This window comes from Salmo trutta, chromosome 25 (assembly GCF_901001165.1).
Source record: "Salmo trutta chromosome 25, fSalTru1.1, whole genome shotgun sequence".
NCBI classification, from domain to species: domain Eukaryota; kingdom Metazoa; phylum Chordata; class Actinopteri; order Salmoniformes; family Salmonidae; genus Salmo; species Salmo trutta.
In genome coordinates this window covers 759023-777488 of record NC_042981.1, presented here as the reverse complement: position 1 = coordinate 777488, position 18466 = coordinate 759023, and the positions used below count along the sequence as shown (strand labels likewise).

The window sequence follows — 18466 nt, the reverse complement described above, 5'->3', positions numbered from 1 at the left end:
AGAGAGAGACGGGGATCAACTAGAATGTTGAGGAGAGAGAGACAGGGAGGGGATCAACTTGAATGTTGGAGAGACAGGGAGGGGATCAAGAATGTTGAGGAGAGAGAGAGACGGGGAGGGGATCAACTAGAATGTTGAGGAGAGAGAGAGACGGGGAGGGGATCAACTAGAATGTTGAGGAGAGAGAGAGACGGGGAGGGGATCAACTAGAATGTTGAGGAGAGAGAGAGACGGGGAGGGGATCAACTAGAATGTTGAGGAGAGAGAGAGAGAGAGACTGGGGATCAACTAGACAGCATTGTCTGCAGAAATGAGCTGTCATTTGAAAAGAGGGCGATGTGGGGGGGAGGAAGAGGGATGAATGCCGGTGTGGAGTGAGTCATGGGAGGGGGGGAGGAGGGAGGTAGTGAGTGTAGGATGAGGTAATGCTTTGGCCCAGGGATGATGTCATCCCACAGCCCAGTGGTGATGTCATCCCCCCCCCAAACACAGAGTTTGTGCACCTTGTGGGGACCTAAAATGTATTTCCATTCTATATCCTATTCTCTCTAACTCCTTAACCCTAACCTTAACTCCTAACCCTAATTCTAACCTTAACCCTAATCTAAACCTAACCCTAACCTAAGCCTAACCCTAAACCTAACCACAAATCCCTAACCCTAAACCTAATTGTGACCCTAAAACTAACCCCTAAGCTTAAAATAGCCTTTGCACTCATGGGGATGTGGGAAATTTCCTCACGAGGGACAATGTTCCTTGTTTTACTGTCCTTGTGGGGGAATTTTTGGGATTTCAGGTCCCCAGGAAGATAGATAGTAACACTCACTCTGATATATGGATGTTTTTGATCTGTAAATATATAATATATGTAAATATTCTCTCTCTCTCCCCCCCAGGTGCTGATGATCTCTCTGTCTCCCCCCCAGGTGCTGATGATCTCTCTGTCTCCCCCCCAGGTGCTGATGATCTCTCTGTCTCCCCCCCAGGTGCTGATGATCTCTCTGTCTCCCCCCCAAGGTGCTGATGATCTCTCTGTCTCCCCCCCAGGTGCTGATGATCTCTCTGTCTCCCCCCCAGGTGCTGATGATCTCTCGGTCTCCCCCCCAGGTGCTGATGATCTCTCGGTCTCCTCCCCCCAGGTGCTGATGATCTCTCTGTCTCCTCCCCCCAGGTGCTGATGATCTCTCTGTCTCCCCCCCAGGTGCTGATGATCTCTCTGTCTCCCCCCCAGGTGCTGATGATCTCTCTGTCTCCCCCCCAGGTGCTGATGATCTCTCTGTCTCCCCCCCAGGTGCTGATGATCTCTCTGTCTCCCCCCCAGGTGCTTGTGTTTGTTGTTAACTGGTGTCCCTGTTTCTCCAGGTGTTGACTGAATGAATAAATGATATATTTCCTGTCTCCAGGTGTTGAATGAATGAATGAATGAATGAATAAATGATATATTTCCTGTCTCCAGGTGTTGAATGAATGAATAAATGATATATTTTCTGTCTCCAGGTGTTGAATGAATAAATTAATACATTATATATTTCCTGTCTCCGTCTCCAGGTGTTGAATGAATAAATGAATGAATAAATGATTTATTTCCTGTCTCCAGGTGTTGAATAAATGATATATTTCCTGTCTCCGTCTCCAGGTGTTGAATAAATGAATAAATGATATATTTCCTGTCTCCAGGTGTTTGGCAATAAGATGTTCATCCCGTCGTTGGACGGAGCTCTGTTCCAGTGGAATAGAGACAGGGAGAGCATGGAAGCTGTTCCCTTCAGTGTCGAGTCTCTCCTGGAGTCGTCCTTTCGCATTGGGGACGACACGGTCCTGGTGGGGGGCAAGAGTCTCACGAGCTACGGTCTGGGAGCCTACAGCGGCAAGGTGAGAGGTCATAGGTTAGGTCCTGGTGGGGACCATATATTATATTGAACCATATAATATATGGAAATCCATATATTTGGGCCTAATTTATTTATTTCAATTAACTGATTTCTTTTATATGAAGTGTAACTCAGTAAAGTTGTTGAAATTGTTGCATGTTGCGTTTCTATTTTTGTTCAGTGTACAATGCAAGTGTCTTTTTAAAGGCTGTGTATCCAGGTTAAGAGGCTAACCAGGTAACATGTCATGAATGATAAATTGACTCAAAAATGAAGCTGTGCAAGGTGGGCTATCGCAGCCAGCTAGTCCAAAACCACGGCAAGCTCGGCTACCATTGATGGATGTTGTGCTAGCTAGTGACTTAAGCGGAACAGCTTGCTACCATGCAGGGTTTCACTATGGATTACGGGTTTCGCTATGTAGCGTCATTTGGTACATCTCACAACTAGCTGGGATTGATTTAATATGACTGTTAACAGCCCTACATGTCTGTAGCTAACTCTTTCAGAACAGACACGAGCTAGGCTAGCTAGATAGATTTTAATACTCCTTTTCTAGCTAGCTAGCTAGATAGCTTTTAATACTCCTTTTTCTAGCCAGTCGTTTCTAGCCCAGCTAGCTAGCTAGCCTCTACTAGGTTTGGCACATCTGAAGTCCCTCGCTGCAAACCATATTGAATACCGTTCCATGCATAGTGTGCACGATCTGCCTGCCAAAATGACTATTATTATTTTAAAAATTATTTGACCTTCTAGTTAAGAACAAATTATTATTTTCAATGACGGCTTACCGGGGAACAGTGGGTTAACTGCCTTGTTCAGGGGCAGAACGACAGATTTTTACCTTGTCACCTCGGGGATTCGATCCAGCAACCTTTCGGTGACTGCCCCTACACTTTAACCACTAGGCTACCTGCCGTCCCTACACTCTAACCACTAGGCTACCTGCCTCCCCTCCACTCTAACCACTAGGCTACCTGCCGTCCCTACACTTTAACCACTAGGCTACCTGCCGCCCCTCCACTCTAACCACTAGGCTACCTGCCGCCCCTACACTCTAACCACTAGGCTACCTGCCGCCCCTCCACTCTAACCACTAGGCTACCTGCCTCCCCTCCACTCTAACCACTAGGCTACCTGCCGTCCCTACACTCTAACCACTAGGCTACCTGCCTCCCCTACACTCTAACCACTAGACTACCTGCCCCCCCTACACTCTAACCACTAGGCTACCTGCCTCCCCTACACTCTAACCACTAGACTACCTGCCCCCCCTACACTCTAAACACTAGGCTACCTGCCTCCCCTACACTCTAACCACTAGGCTACCTGCCTCCCCTCCACTCTAACCACTAGGCTACCTGCCTCCCCTCCACTCTAACCACTAGACTACCAGCCTCCCCTCCACTCTAACCACTAGGCTACCTGCCCCCCCTCCACTCTAACCACTAGGCTACCTGCCCCCCCTCCACTCTAACCACTAGGCTACCTGCCGCCCCTCCACTCTAACCACTAGGCTACCTGCCTCCCCTCCACTCTAACCACTAGGCTACCTGCCTCCCCTCCACTCTAACCACTAGGCTACCTGCCTCCCCTCCACTCTAACCACTAGGCTACCTGCCCCCCCTCCACTCTAACCACTAGGCTACCTGCCCCCCCTCCACTCTAACCACTAGGCTACCTGCCTCCCCCCCACTCTAACCACTAGGCTACCTGCCTCCCCCCCACTCTAACCACTAGGCTACCTGCCCCCCCTCCACTCTAACCACTAGGCTACCTGCCTCCCCTCCACTCTAACCACTAGGCTACCTGCCCCCCCTCCACTCTAACCACTAGGCTACCTGCCTCCCCTCCACTCTAACCACTAGGCTACCTGCCCCCCCCTCCACTCTAACCACTAGGCTACCTGCCTCCCCTCCACTCTAACCACTAGGCTACCTGCCCCCCCTCCACTCTAACCACTAGGCTACCTGCCTCCCCTCCACTCTAACCACTAGGCTACCTGCCTCCCCTCCACTCTAACCACTAGGCTACCTGCCTCCCCTACACTCTAACCACTAGACTACCTGCCCCCCCTACACTCTAACCACTAGGCTACCTGCCTCCCCTACACTCTAACCACTAGGCTACCTGCCCCCCCTCCACTCTAACCACTAGGCTACCTGCCCCCCCTCCACTCTAACCACTAGGCTACCTGCCTTCCCTCCACTCTAACCACTAGGCTACCTGCCTCCCCTCCACTCTAACCACTAGGCTACCTGCCCCCCTCCACTCTAACCACTAGGCTACCTGCCTCCCCTCCACTCTAACCACTAGGCTACCTGCCCCCCCTCCACTCTAACCACTAGGCTACCTGCCTCCGCTCCACTCTAACCACTAGGCTACCTGCCCCCCCTCCACTCTAACCACTAGGCTACCTGCTTCCCCTCCACTCTAACCACTAGGCTACCTGCCGCCCCTCCACTCTAACCACTAGGCTACCTGCCTCCCCTCCACTCTAACCACTAGGCTACCTGCCCCCCCTCCACTCTAACCACTAGGCTACCTGCCCCCCTCCACTCTAACCACTAGGCTACCTGCCTCCCCCCCACTCTAACCACTAGGCTACCTGCCTCCCCTCCACTCTAACCACTAGGCTACCTTCCCCCCTCCACTCTAACCACTAGGCTACCTGCCTCCCCTCCACTCTAACCACTAGGCTACCTGCCTCCCCTCCACTCTAACCACTAGGCTACCTGCCCCCCCTCCACTCTAACCACTAGCCTACCTGCCTCCCCTCCACTCTAACCGCTAGGCTACCTGCCGCCCCTACACTCTAACCGCTAGGCTACCTGCCGCCCCTCCACTCTAACCACTAGGCTACCTGCCTCCCCTCCACTCTAACCACTAGGCTACCTGCCCCCCCTCCACTCTAACCACTAGGCTACCTGCCTCCCCTCCACTCTAACCACTAGGCTACCTGCCTCCCCTCCACTCTAACCACTAGGCTACCTGCCCCCCCTCCACTCTAACCACTAGGCTACCTGCCTCCCCTCCACTCTAACCACTAGGCTACCTGCCCCCCCTCCACTCTAACCACTAGGCTACCTGCCTCCCCTCCACTCTAACCACTAGACTACCTGCCGCCCCTCCACTCTAACCACTAGGCTACCTGCCTCCCCTACACTCTAACCACTAGACTACCAGCCTCCCCTCCACTCTAACCACTAGGCTACCTGCCCCCCCTCCACTCTAACCACTAGGCTACTATACAGTCTTATTCGATGCTATCTCCATCAGTCATTTAGCTAGCTTACTAATGTTGTGGACCAGTAGCCTACAGCTGAATGAGCTCAATGCCTGATCCAAAAGCCATACGTAGGTGTGGACGCTCTACCATTTCCATGACGTTATTTCAATATGGCCGTGGCCACATCTCTCTCCCTCCCACACCTCTCTCTCCCTCCCACACCTCTAGCTCCCTCCCACATCTCCCTCCCTCCCACCTCTCTCTCCCTCCCTCCCACCTCTCTCTCCCTCCCACCTCTCTCTCCCTCCCACACCTCTCTCTCCCTCCCACACCTCTCTCTCCCTCCCACACCTCTCTCTCCCTCCCACACCTCTCTCCCTCCCACACCTCTCTCTCCCCCTCCCACATCTCTCTCCCCCTCCCACATCTCTCTCCCCCTCCCACATCTCTCTCCCCCTCCCACACCTCTCTCCCCCTCCCACACCTCTCTCCCCCTCCCACCTCTCTCCCCCTCCCACATCTCTCTCCCCTCCCACAACTCTCTCCCCCTCCCACATCTCTCTCCCCCTCCCACACCTCTCCCCCTCCCACACCTCTCCCCCTCCCACACCTCTCTCTCCCTCCCACACCTCTCTCCCTCCCACACCTCTCTCCCTCCCACACCTCTCTCTCCCTCCCACACCTCTCTCTCCCTCCCACACCTCTCTCTCCCTCCCACACCTCTCTCTCCCTCCCACACCTCTCTCTCCCTCCCACACCTCTCTCTCCCTCCCACACCTCTCTCTCCCTCCCACACCTCTCTCTCCCTCCCACATCTCTCTCCCCTCCCCTCCCACACCTCTCTCCCTCCCACACCTCTCTCCCTCCACACCTCTCTCCCTCCCACACCTCTCTCTCCCTCCCACACCTCTCTCCCTCCCACCTCTCTCCCTCCCACACCTCTCCCCCTCCCACACCTCTCCCCCTCCCACACCTCTCTCCCCCTCCCACATCTCTCTCCCCCTCCCACATCTCTCTCTCCCTCCCACACCTCTCTCCCACTCCCACACCTCTCTCTCCCTCCCACACCTCTCTCTCCCTCCCACACCTCTCTCTCCCTCCCACACCTCTCTCTCCCTCCCACACCTCTCTCTCCCTCCACATCTCTCTCCCCCTCCCACATCTCTCTCCCCCTCCCACATCTCTCTCCCCTCCCACATCTCTTTCCCTCTCCCACATCTCTCTCCCCCTCCCACATCTCTCTCCCCCTCCCACACCTCTCCCCCTCCCACATCTCTCTCCCCCTCCCACACCTCTCCCCCTCCCACATCTCTCTCAGCTTGTGCTAGGCGCCGCGGCCACATCTCTCTCAGCTTGAAAAACGTCAAATATTATGTTCTAAAAGCGTTTTCACAACGTCGCGTTCAACAAGGATTCCTAACATTGACATGTAAAACAATGTTGTAGGCTGATTTGAGAATTTCACTTTAAACAGGATATCTTTGTCCTTCCCTCCTGTCCCCTCTCCTCTTGTCCTTCTCTCTCTTTCTCTCTCTCTTTCTCTCCCCCCTTCTCTCCTGTCCCCTCTCCTCTTGTCCTTCTCTCTCTTTCTCTCCCCCCTTCCTTCCCTCCTGTCCCCTCTCCCCTGTCTTAGCTGAGGTATATTTGCTCAGCAGTTGGCTGTAGCCGCTGGGGGGAGGAGGAAACGGAGCCTGAGGATGTGTTGCTGCTGCAGAGAACCCAGAAGACTGTCAGGGCCGTCCGACCACGTTCCGGCTTGGAGAAGTGAGTCTCAACTATCACAAATCCCATCCACCTGACTATCCTACCATCTTTATAACACATCCCCAGTATGTCCTGTCCTATGTTGACCTTATATCAGTAGTAGTAGTTAGTTATGTAGTTGGCGGTGTTCTAGCTAACAGTGTTCTAATGTTCTCTCTCTAGGTGGAACTGTAACATTCTGGTTCTCTCTCTCTAGGTGGACCTGTAACATTCTGGTTCTTTCTCTAGGTGGAACTGTAACATTCTGGTTCTCTCTCTCTCTAGGTGGAACTGTAACATTCTGGTTCTCTCTCTCTCTAGGTGGAACTGTAACATTCTGGTTCTCTCTCTCTCTAGGTGGAACTGTAACATTCTGGTTCTTTCTCTAGGTGGAACTGTAACATTCTGGTTCTCTCTCTCTCTAGGTGGAACTGTAACATTCTGGTTCTCTCTCTCTAGGTGGAACTGTAACATTCTGGTTCTCTCTCTCTCTCTAGGTGGAACTGTAACATTCTGGTTCTCTCTCTCTCTAGGTGGAACTGTAACATTCTGGTTCTCTCTCTCTCTCTAGGTGGAACTGTAACATTCTGGTTCTCTCTCTCTCTAGGTGGAACTGTAACATTCTGGTTCTCTCTCTCTCTAGGTGGAACTGTAACATTCTGGTTCTCTCTAGGTGGAACTGTAACATTCTGGTTCTCTCTCTCTCTCTCTAGGTGGAACTGTAACATTCTGGTTCTCTCTCTCTAGGTGGAACTGTAACATTCTGGTTCTCTCTCTCTCTAGGTGGAACTGTAACATTCTGGTTCTCTCTCTAGGTGGACCTGTAACATTCTGGTTCTCTCTCTCTCTAGGTGGAACTATAACATTCTGGTTCTCTCTCTAGGTGGAACTGTAACATTCTGGTTCTCTCTCTCTCTAGGTGGAATTGTATCATTCTGGTTCTCTCTCTCTCTAGGTGGAACTGTAACATTCTGGTTCTCTCTCTCTCTAGGTGGAACTGTAACATTCTGGTTCTCTCTTTCTAGGTGGAACTGTAACATTCTGGTTCTCTCTCTCTCTAGGTGAAACTGTAACATTCTGGTTCTCTCTCTCTAGGTGGAACTGTAACATTCTGGTTCTCTCTCTCTCTAGGTGGAACTGTAACATTCTGGTTCTCTCTCTAGGTGGACCTGTAACATTCTGGTTCTCTCTCTCTCTAGGTGGAACTATAACATTCTGGTTCTCTCTCTCTCTAGGTGGAACTATAACATTCTGGTTCTCTCTCTCTCTAGGTGGAATTGTAACATTCTGGTTCTCTCTCTCTCTAGGTGGAACTGTAACATTCTGGTTCTCTCTCTCTCTAGGTGGAACTGTAACATTCTGGTTCTCTCTCTCTCTAGGTGAAACTGTAACATTCTGGTTCTCTCTCTCTCTCTAGGTGGAACTGTAACATTCTGGTTCTCTCTCTCTCTAGGTGGAACTGTAACATTCTGGTTCTCTCTCTCTCTAGGTGGAACTGTAACATTCTGGTTCTCTCTCTCTCTAGGTGGAACTGTAACATTCTGGTTCTCTCTCTCTCTAGGTGGAACTGTAACATTATGGTTCTCTCTCTCTCTCTAGGTGGAACTGTAACATTCTGGTTCTCTCTTTCTCTAGGTGGAACTGTAACATTCTGGTTCTCTCTCTCTCTCTAGGTGGAACTGTAACATTCTGGTTCTCTCTCTAGGTGGAACTGTAACATTCTGGTTCTCTCTCTCTCTCTCTAGGTGGAACTGTAACATTCTGGTTCTCTCTCTCTCTCTCTAGGTGGAACTGTAACATTCTGGTTCTCTCTTTCTCTAGGTGGAACTGTAACATTCTGGTTCTCTCTCTCTCTCTAGGTGGAACTGTAACATTCTGGTTCTCTCTCTAGGTGGAACTGTAACATGCTGGTTCTCTCTCTCTCTCTAGGTGGAACTGTAACATTCTGGTTCTCTCTCTCTAGGTGGAACTGTAACATTCTGGTTCTCTCTCTCTCTCTCTCTAGGTGGAACTGTAACATTCTGGTTCTCTCTCTAGGTGGAACTGTAACATTCTGGTTCTCTCTCTAGGTGGAACTGTAACATTCTGGTTCTCTCTCTCTCTAGGTGGAACTGTAACATTCTGGTTCTCTCTCTAGGTGGAACTGTAACATTCTGGTTCTCTCTCTCTCTAGGTGGAACTGTAACATTCTGGTTCTCTCTCTCTAGGTGGAACTGTAACATTCTGGTTCTCTCTCTATGTGGAACTGTAACATTCTGGTTCTCTCTCTAGGTGGAACTGTAACATGCTGGTTCTCTCTCTAGGTGGAACTGTAACATGCTGGTTCTTCTCTCCTACGGTGGAACTGTAACATTCTGGTTCTCTCTCTAGGTGGAACTGTAACATTCTGGTTCTCTCTAGGTGGAACTGTAACATTCTGGTTCTCTCTCTCTCTAGGTAGACCTGTAACATTCTGGTTCTCTCTCTCTAGGTGGAACTGTAACATTCTGGTTCTCTCTCTAGGTGGAACTGTAACATTCTGGTTCTCTCTCTAGGTGGAACTGTAACATTCTGGTTCTCTCTCTAGGTGGAACTGTAACATTCTGGTTCTCTCTCTAGGTGGAACTGTAACATTCTGGTTCTCTCTCTCTCTAGGTGGAACTGTAACATTCTGGTTCTCTCTCTAGGTGGAACTGTAACATTCTGGTTCTCTCTCTCTCTCTAGGTGGAACTGTAACATTCTGGTTCTCTCTCTAGGTGGAACTGTAACATTCTGGTTCTCTCTCTAGGTGGAACTGTAACATTCTGGTTCTCTCTCTCTCTCTAGGTGGAACTGTAACATTCTGGTTCTCTCTCTAGGTGGAACTGTAACATTCTGGTTCTCTCTAGGTGGAACTGTAACATTCTGTTTCTCTCTCTCTCTAGGTGGAACTGTAACATTCTGGTTCTCTCTCTCTCTCTCTAGGTGGAACTGTAACATTCTGGTTCTCTCTCTAGGTGGAACTGTAACATGCTGGTTCTCTCTCTAGGTGGACCTGTAACATTCTGGTTCTCTCTCTCTCTCTAGGTGGAACTGTAACATTCTGGTTCTCTCTCTCTAGGTGGAACTGTAACATTCTGTTTCTCTCTCTCTCTAGGTGGAACTGTAACATTCTGGTTCTCTCTCTCTAGGTGGAACTGTAACATTCTGGTTCTCTCTCTAGGTGGAACTGTAACATTCTGGTTCTCTTTCTCTAGGTGGAACTGTAACATTCTGGTTCTCTCTCTAGGTGGAACTGTAACATTCTGGTTCTCTCTCTCTCTCTAGGTGGAACTGTAACATTCTGGTTCTCTCTCTAGGTGGAACTGTAACATTCTGGTTCTCTCTCTCTCTCTAGGTGGAACTAACATTCTGGTTCTCTCTCTCTAGGTGGAACTGTAACATTCTGGTTCTCTCTCTCTAGGTGGAACTGTAACATTCTGGTTCTCTCTCTAGGTGGAACTGTAACATTCTGGTTCTCTCTCTATGTGGAACTGTAACATTCTGGTTCTCTCTCTAGGTGGAACTGTAACATGCTGGTTCTCTCTCTAGGTGGAACTGTAACATGCTGGTTCTCTCTCTCTCTAGGTGGAACTGTAACATTCTGGTTCTCTCTCTAGGTGGAACTGTAACATTCTGGTTCTCTCTAGGTGGAACTGTAACATTCTGGTTCTCTCTCTCTCTAGGTGGACCTGTAACATTCTGGTTCTCTCTCTCTAGGTGGAACTGTAACATTCTGGTTCTCTCTCTAGGTGGAACTGTAACATTCTGGTTCTCTCTCTAGGTGGAACTGTAACATTCTGGTTCTCTCTCTAGGTGGAACTGTAACATTCTGGTTCTCTCTCTAGGTGGAACTGTAACATTCTGGTTCTCTCTCTCTCTAGGTGGAACTGTAACATTCTGGTTCTCTCTCTAGGTGGAACTGTAACATTCTGGTTCTCTCTCTCTCTCTAGGTGGAACTGTAACATTCTGGTTCTCTCTCTAGGTGGAACTGTAACATTCTGGTTCTCTCTCTAGGTGGAACTGTAACATTCTGGTTCTCTCTCTCTCTCTAGGTGGAACTGTAACATTCTGGTTCTCTCTCTAGGTGGAACTGTAACATTCTGGTTCTCTCTAGGTGGAACTGTAACATTCTGTTTCTCTCTCTCTCTAGGTGGAACTGTAACATTCTGGTTCTCTCTCTCTCTCTCTAGGTGGAACTGTAACATTCTGGTTCTCTCTCTAGGTGGAACTGTAACATGCTGGTTCTCTCTCTAGGTGGACCTGTAACATTCTGGTTCTCTCTCTCTCTCTAGGTGGAACTGTAACATTCTGGTTCTCTCTCTCTAGGTGGAACTGTAACATTCTGTTTCTCTCTCTCTCTAGGTGGAACTGTAACATTCTGGTTCTCTCTCTCTAGGTGGAACTGTAACATTCTGGTTCTCTCTCTAGGTGGAACTGTATCATTCTGGTTCTCTTTCTCTAGGTGGAACTGTAACATTCTGGTTCTCTCTCTAGGTGGAACTGTAACATTCTGGTTCTCTCTCTCTCTCTAGGTGGAACTGTAACATTCTGGTTCTCTCTCTAGGTGGAACTGTAACATTCTGGTTCTCTCTCTCTCTCTAGGTGGAACTAACATTCTGGTTCTCTCTCTCTAGGTGGAACTGTAACATTCTGGTTCTCTCTCTCTAGGTGGAACTGTAACATTCTGGTTCTCTCTCTAGGTGGAACTGTAACATACTGGTTCTCTCTCTCTCTCTCTCTAGGTGGAACTGTAACATTCTGGTTCTCTCTCTAGGTGGAACTGTATCATTCTGGTTCTCTCTCTCTCTAGGTGGAACTGTAACATTCTGGTTCTCTCTCTAGGTGGAACTGTAACATTCTGGTTCTCTCTCTCTCTCTAGGTGGAACTGTAACATTCTGGTTCTCTCTCTCTAGGTGGAACTGTAACATTCTGGTTCTCTCTCTAGGTGGAACTGTAACATACTGGTTCTCTCTCTCTCTCCCTCTCTAGGTGGAACTGTAACATTCTGGTTCTCTCTCTAGGTGGAACTGTAACATACTGGTTCTCTCTCTCTCTCCCTCTCTAGGTGGAACTGTAACATTCTGGTTCTCTCTCTCTAGGTGGAACTTTAGCGTGGGGAGCTTTGAGTTGAGGTTTGTTCCCGAAAAACAGCTGACCAGCAACTTCCTGGAGGGAGAGATGGCGAGCGGCGAGGCCATGTGGAAGGAAGAGCAGAGGAGCAGTGGGCAGAAGGTTATCATGGAGGAGACCACAGATAACCACAGACACACTGACACACCCGGGTCTGGGATACCAGACCTAGTCATCAAGGTCTCTGTTCCTGACTGGAAGGTGATGGCCTTCAGCACCCAGCCTGGAGGAAAGCTGGTCTGGGAACAGCAGGTATTTTATACATCTGTAAGAACCTATTAACAGTCCTGGAGGAAAGCTGGTCTGGGAACAGCAGGTAATTTATACATCTATAAGAACCTATTAATAGTCCTGGAGGAAAGTTGGTCTGGGAACAGCAGGTAATTTATACATCTGTAAGAACCTATTAACAGTCCTGGAGGAAAGCTGGTCTGGGAACAGCAGGTAATTTATACATCTATAAGAACCTATTAACAGTCCTGGAGGAAAGCTGGTCTGGGAACAGCAGGTAATTTATACATCTGTAAGAACCTATTAATAGTCCTGGAGGAAAGCTGGTCTGGGAACAGCAGGTAATTTATACATCTATAAGAACCTATTAACAGTCCTGGAGGAAAGCTGGTCTGGGAACAGCAGGTAATTTATACATCTGTAAGAACCTATTAATAGTCCTGGAGGAAAGCTGGTCTGGGAACAGCAGGTAATTTATACATCTATAAGAACCTATTAACAGTCCTGGAGGAAAGCTGGTCTGGGAACAGCAGGTAATTTATACATCTATAAGAACCTATTAACAGTCCTGGAGGAAAGCTGGTCTGGGAACAGCAGGTAATTTATACATCTATAAGAACCTATTAACAGTCCTGGAGGAAAGCTGGTCTGGGAACAGCAGGTAATTTATACATCTATAAGAACCTATTAACAGTCCTGGAGGAAAGCTGGTCTGGGAACAGCAGGTAATTTATACATCTATAAGAACCTATTAACAGTCCTGGAGGAAAGCTGGTCTGGGAACAGCAGGTAATTTATACATCTATAAGAACCTATTAACAGTCCTGGAGGAAAGCTGGTCTGGGAACAGCAGGTAATTTATACATCTATAAGAACCTATTAACAGTCCTGGAGGAAAGCTGGTCTGGGAACAGCAGGTAATTTATACATCTGTAAGAACCTATTAATAGTCCTGGAGGAAAGCTGGTCTGGGAACAGCAGGTAATTTATACATCTATAAGAACCTATTAACAGTCCTGGAGGAAAGCTGGTCTGGGAACAGCAGGTAATTTATACATCTGTAAGAACCTATTAATAGTCCTGGAGGAAAGCTGGTCTGGGAACAGCAGGTAATTTATACATCTATAAGAACCTATTAACAGTCCTGGAGGAAAGCTGGTCTGGGAACAGCAGGTAATTTATACATCTATAAGAACCTATTAACAGTCCTGGAGGAAAGCTGGTCTGGGAACAGCAGGTAATTTATACATCTATAAGAACCTATTAACAGTCCTGGAGGAAAGCTGGTCTGGGAACAGCAGGTAATTTATACATCTATAAGAACCTATTAACAGTCCTGGAGGAAAGCTGGTCTGGGAACAGCTTATACCGCCCACTGTTCTTGATTGTCATTACGCTGTTGTTCTAAATGAAATCACCCTCCTCATCATCCAGTTCATTGAAGTCACATGCATGTGACTTCTATCTGGTTTCTGTCTTCCATTCATCCACTGACCACAGAATAGAGTATTTTAATTGGAAGTTTATTATGTTACACTTTTTATTTATTTTATTTTATTTAAAAAATGTTTTGCTCAGTAGCCAGAGCAATGCTGCCGCGCAACTGGTCATGTGCTGAATGCATGGACAGCACGGTTTTTTGTTTGTTTGTTTTTTGTGTGTGTGTGTGTGTGTGTGTGTGGAAAAAGTGACAAAGTGACGTGTCATAGAAACGGCAGAATATGGTCTTTCAGATTCTATATAGAAATCACAATGTTTTACCTGCATGTGACTGAAGGAGGATTTGATAAAGCGATGCTCCTTTCTCTGCATCTATCAATTACAAAATGCAGTTATCTCTTCATGTACAATTTGTAACAATAATCAGATTGTTGTCCATTTCATCTTGTTCGTAGGGTAACTCTCTTTAAATGTGTGATAATCGTTTCCCTTATAGTTCAGGTGTCGTTTCAATGTGCAGGCTACTATACAATTACATTGTGAAGTAACTTGCACAGTTATCGTCCATTTGTCATTCAGTGGGCTGACATCGTTTGCCTTCGCTAGATAGAGTCCAGGATATGTGTATTATTATTCTGAAGGCCTACTGCAACACAGCATGTTTTTGATTTTTCTACAATCCATTTGATTATTACCGTAATTTCCGGACTATAAGCCGCAACTTTTTTTCTCCACCTTTTGAAGCTCGCGGCTTAAACAATGACGCGGCTAATATATGGATTTTTCCTGCTTTCAAATTTTTTTTGAAAGGAGATGACTTCAGTGGTTTCAGTGCACAGGAGGAGGAAGATAGTGACCAATGACTTTCTTGGTAGGCTACTGTTTACTGCTAATTTTGTATTTTTTGTTACAAGCCGTGTTTCGTTAAACCCTATTTATTTTTGTTACAAGCCGTGTTTCGTTAAAGCCTATTTATTTTTTGTTACAAGCCGTGTTTCGTTAAAGCCTGTGGAAAGTTCATTTGTTTCAATGTACCGGTAGGCACCTGCGGCTTATAGACATGTGCGGCTTATTTATGTTCAAAATATATATATATTTTTTTAATTCAGTGGGTGCGGCTTATATTCAGGTGCGCTGAATAGTCCGGAAATTACGGTAATAGAGCTAATAGAAATTACGGTAATAGAGCTAATAGAAATTACGGTAATTGAGCTCTAGTAAATTCAATAAAAGTCAAGGAAGGAGCAGGACATGGCAGATATTTTCAAACGTCATTGTCTTTTTGTTTATGGCGGTTCTAGTGTTATTATTCCAACCTAGCCTGACTATAGTGGTTCTAGTGTTATTATTCCAACCTAGCCTGATCCCAGATGTATTTGTTCTGTCTTGAGAACTCCTATGGTCGTTGTCAAAACAGCACAAACAGATCTGTGACCAGGCGATCTCCAACCTCTCTATTTCAGTGTTCAGCCTAGCGTTAACGCTCGTTTTCCTCCATGTAGTTCTGCACGCCCATAGCCTCTGCCTGGTTGGTTGGCGGAGGGAAGGTAACGGCCATCAGCCTGTTTGATGACACGCCTTACAGCAGTCGTCCTGATGCGGAGGAGCAGCAGGAGGAGGACGACGAGGACATTATGGAGGCGGCGCGTGGAGCTACGGAGTCCAGCGTTTACCTGGGTATGTAACCCCTGACCTATGACCCCTAAACCAGACACCATAGGCTTACACAGTCACTACGGGGGAGCTACAGAGACCAGCGTATACTTGGGTAACCAAACACGATAGGTAACAGTCTGATGTCTGTCACAGACACTGTACCGCCAGTCACTACGGGATGGGGGAGCGATTTTTAATTATATCTGTTCCTGCAGTAGATCAGAATAAGGTCTCAAGGTAGACATCATGTTATCAGCTGCTAGCAGACTCACCAGATGGTTCTCAGGCGGATTGACTTTCTCACAAAGCTGGAGATGGTTTTTAAATAAGGAAGACTTTGTATCGCTGTTACTCCCCCAGGTCCTGTGATTGGTTGTCAGTGTTAAGCCTCTCCCCCCAGGTCCTGTGATTGGTTGTCAGTGCTAAGCCTCTCCCCCAGGTCCTGTGATTGGTTGTCAGTGCTAAGCCTCTCCCCCCAGGTCTTGTGATTGGTTGTCAGTGCTAAGCCTCTCCCCCCAGGTCCTGTGATTGGTTGTCAGTGCTAAGCCTCTCCCCCCAGGTCCTGTGATTGGTTGTCAGTGCTAAGCCTCTCCCCCCAGGTCCTGTGATTGGTTGTCAGTGCTAAGCCTCTCCCCCCAGGTCCTGTGATTGGTTGTCAGTGCTAAGCCTCTCCCCCCAGGTCCTGTGATTGGTTGTCAGTGCTAAGCCTCTCCCCCCAGGTCCTGTGATTGGTTGTCAGTGCTAAGCCTCTCCCCCCAGGTCCTGTGATTGGTTGTCAGTGCATACCTCTCCCCCCAGGTCCTGTGATTGGTTGTCAGTGTTAGTGCTAACCTTTTCCCTTCCCAGGTATGTATCAGGGCCAGCTGTACCTGCAGTCGTCCGTCAAGATCTCAGAAAAGTTCCCATCTAAAGCCCTAAACGGGCCCGGACCAGACCCGGACAACATCCCGACCATCAGATGGAAACCCCTCATACGTACGTACTTCTATGAGTATATCATTACCGTAACTTTAATGACACTTTAATGACTGAGAGAACCACACTCCATCCATGTTCCCTTAAATAGATAAATAGACTGTTATCTATCTGGAGTGATATCCAGCCTGCTGTCTGGAGTGATATCCAGGTTGCCGTCTGGAGTGATATCCAGGTTGCCGTCTGGAGTGATATCCAGGTTGCCGTCTAGAGTGATATCCAGGTTGCCGTCTGGAGTGATATCCAGGTTGCCGTCTAGAGTGATATCCAGGTTGCCGTCTAGAGTGATATCCAGGTTGCCGTCTGGAGTGATATCCAGCCTGCCGTCTGGAGTGATATCCAGCCTGCCGTCTGGAGTGATATCCAGCCTGCCGTCTGGAGTGATATCCAGCCTGCCGTCTGGAGTGATATCCAGGTTGCCGTCTGGAGTGATATCCAGCCTGCCGTCTGGAGTGATATCCAGGTTGCCGTCTGGAGTGATATCCAGCCTGCCGTCTGGAGTGATATCCAGGTTGCCGTCTGGAGTGATATCCAGGTTGCCGTCTGGAGTGATATCCAGCCTGCCGTCTGGAGTGATATCCAGGTTGCCGTCTGGAGTGATATCCAGGTTGCCGTCTGGAGTGATATCCAGGTTGCCGTCTGGAGTGATATCCAGGTTGCCGTCTGGAGTGATATCCAGGTTGCCGTCTGGAGTGATATCCAGGTTGCCGTCTGGAGTGATATCCAGGTTGCCGTCTGGAGTGATATCCAGGTTGCCGTCTGGAGTGATATCCAGGTTGCCGTCTGGAGTGTTATCCAGGTTGCCGTCTGGAGTGATATCCAGGTTGCCGTCTGGAGTGATATCCAGGTTGCCGTCTGGAGCGATATCCAGGTTGCCGTCTGGAGCGATATCCAGGTTGCCGTCTGGAGCGATATCCAGGTTGCCGTCTGGAGCGATATCCAGGTTGCCGTCTGGAGCGATATCCAGGTTGCCGTCTGGAGCGATATCCAGGTTGCCGTCTGGAGCGATATCCAGGTTGCCGTCTGGAGCGATATCCAGGTTGCCGTCTGGAGCGATATCCAGGTTGCCGTCTGGAGCGATATCCAGGTTGCCGTCTGGAGCGGTATCCAGGTTGCCGTCTGGAGCGATATCCAGGTTGCCGTCTGGAGCGATATCCAGGTTGCCGTCTGGAGAGGTGTCCAGCCTGCCGTCTGGAGTGGTGTCCAGCCTGCCGTCTGGAGTGGTGTCCAGCCTGCCGTCTGGAGTGGTGTCCAGCCTGCCGTCTGGAGTGGTGTCCAGCCTGCCGTCTGGAGTGGTGTCCAGCCTGCCGTCTGGAGTGGTGTCCAGCCTGCCGTCTGGAGTGGTGTCCAGCCTGCCGTCTGGAGTGATGTCCAGGTTGCCGTCTGGAGTGATGTCCAGGTTGCCGTCTGGAGTGATATCCAGGTTGCCGTCTGGAGTGATATCCAGCCTGTTGTCTGGAGTGATATCCAGGTTGCCGTCTGGAGTGATGTCCAGCCTGCTGTCTGGAGTGATGTCCAGCCTGTTGTCTGTAATGAGTTTTAATGCAGTATCTCTTTCATGCAGATTCTCCATCTCGGACTCCTGTGCTGGTTGGTTCTGATGAGTTTGACAAGTGTCTGAACAACGACAAGTTCTCTCATGAAGAATACAGCAACGGCGCTCTGTCAGTCCTTCAGTACCCGTATGGTAAGAACCTACTGTTATAACATGTTATAACCTCCTATTATACTGTCAGTCCTTCAGTACCCGTATGGTAAGAACCTACTGTTATAACATGTTATAACCTCCTATTATACTGTCTGTCCTGCAGTACCCGTATGGTAAGAACCTACTGTTATAACATGTTATAACCTCCTATTATACTGTCTGTCCTGCAGTACCCGTATGGTTAGAACCTACTGTTATAACATGTTATAACCTCCTATTATACTGTCAGTCCTGCAGTACCCGAATGGTTAGAACCTACTGTTATAACATGTTATAACCTCCTATTATACTGTCAGTCCTGCAGTACCCGTATGGTTAGAACCTACTGTTATAACATGTTATAACCTCCTATTATACTGTCAGTCCTGCAGTACCCGTATGGTTAGAACCTACTGTTATAACATGTTATAACCTCCTATTATACTGTCAGTCCTGCAGTACCCGTATGGTTAGAACCTACTGTTATAACATGTTATAACC

The 18466-nt window shown here is 48.5% G+C and overlaps 1 protein-coding gene across 2 annotated transcripts in view; it reads left to right on the top strand.

Moving 5' to 3' along the window:
* The window catches only part of eif2ak3 (eukaryotic translation initiation factor 2-alpha kinase 3), a 78931-nt gene that overhangs the window by 45373 nt on the left and 15092 nt on the right, over positions 1-18466 (top strand). For both annotated transcript variants that reach the window (XM_029712593.1, XM_029712592.1), the window contains exons 3-8: positions 1678-1872; positions 6734-6864; positions 11946-12228; positions 15150-15324; positions 16150-16278; positions 17843-17965. In XM_029712593.1, the coding sequence (XP_029568453.1) occupies positions 1678-1872; positions 6734-6864; positions 11946-12228; positions 15150-15324; positions 16150-16278; positions 17843-17965 (1036 nt within the window). The remainder of the gene's footprint in view (positions 1-1677; positions 1873-6733; positions 6865-11945; positions 12229-15149; positions 15325-16149; positions 16279-17842; positions 17966-18466) is intronic.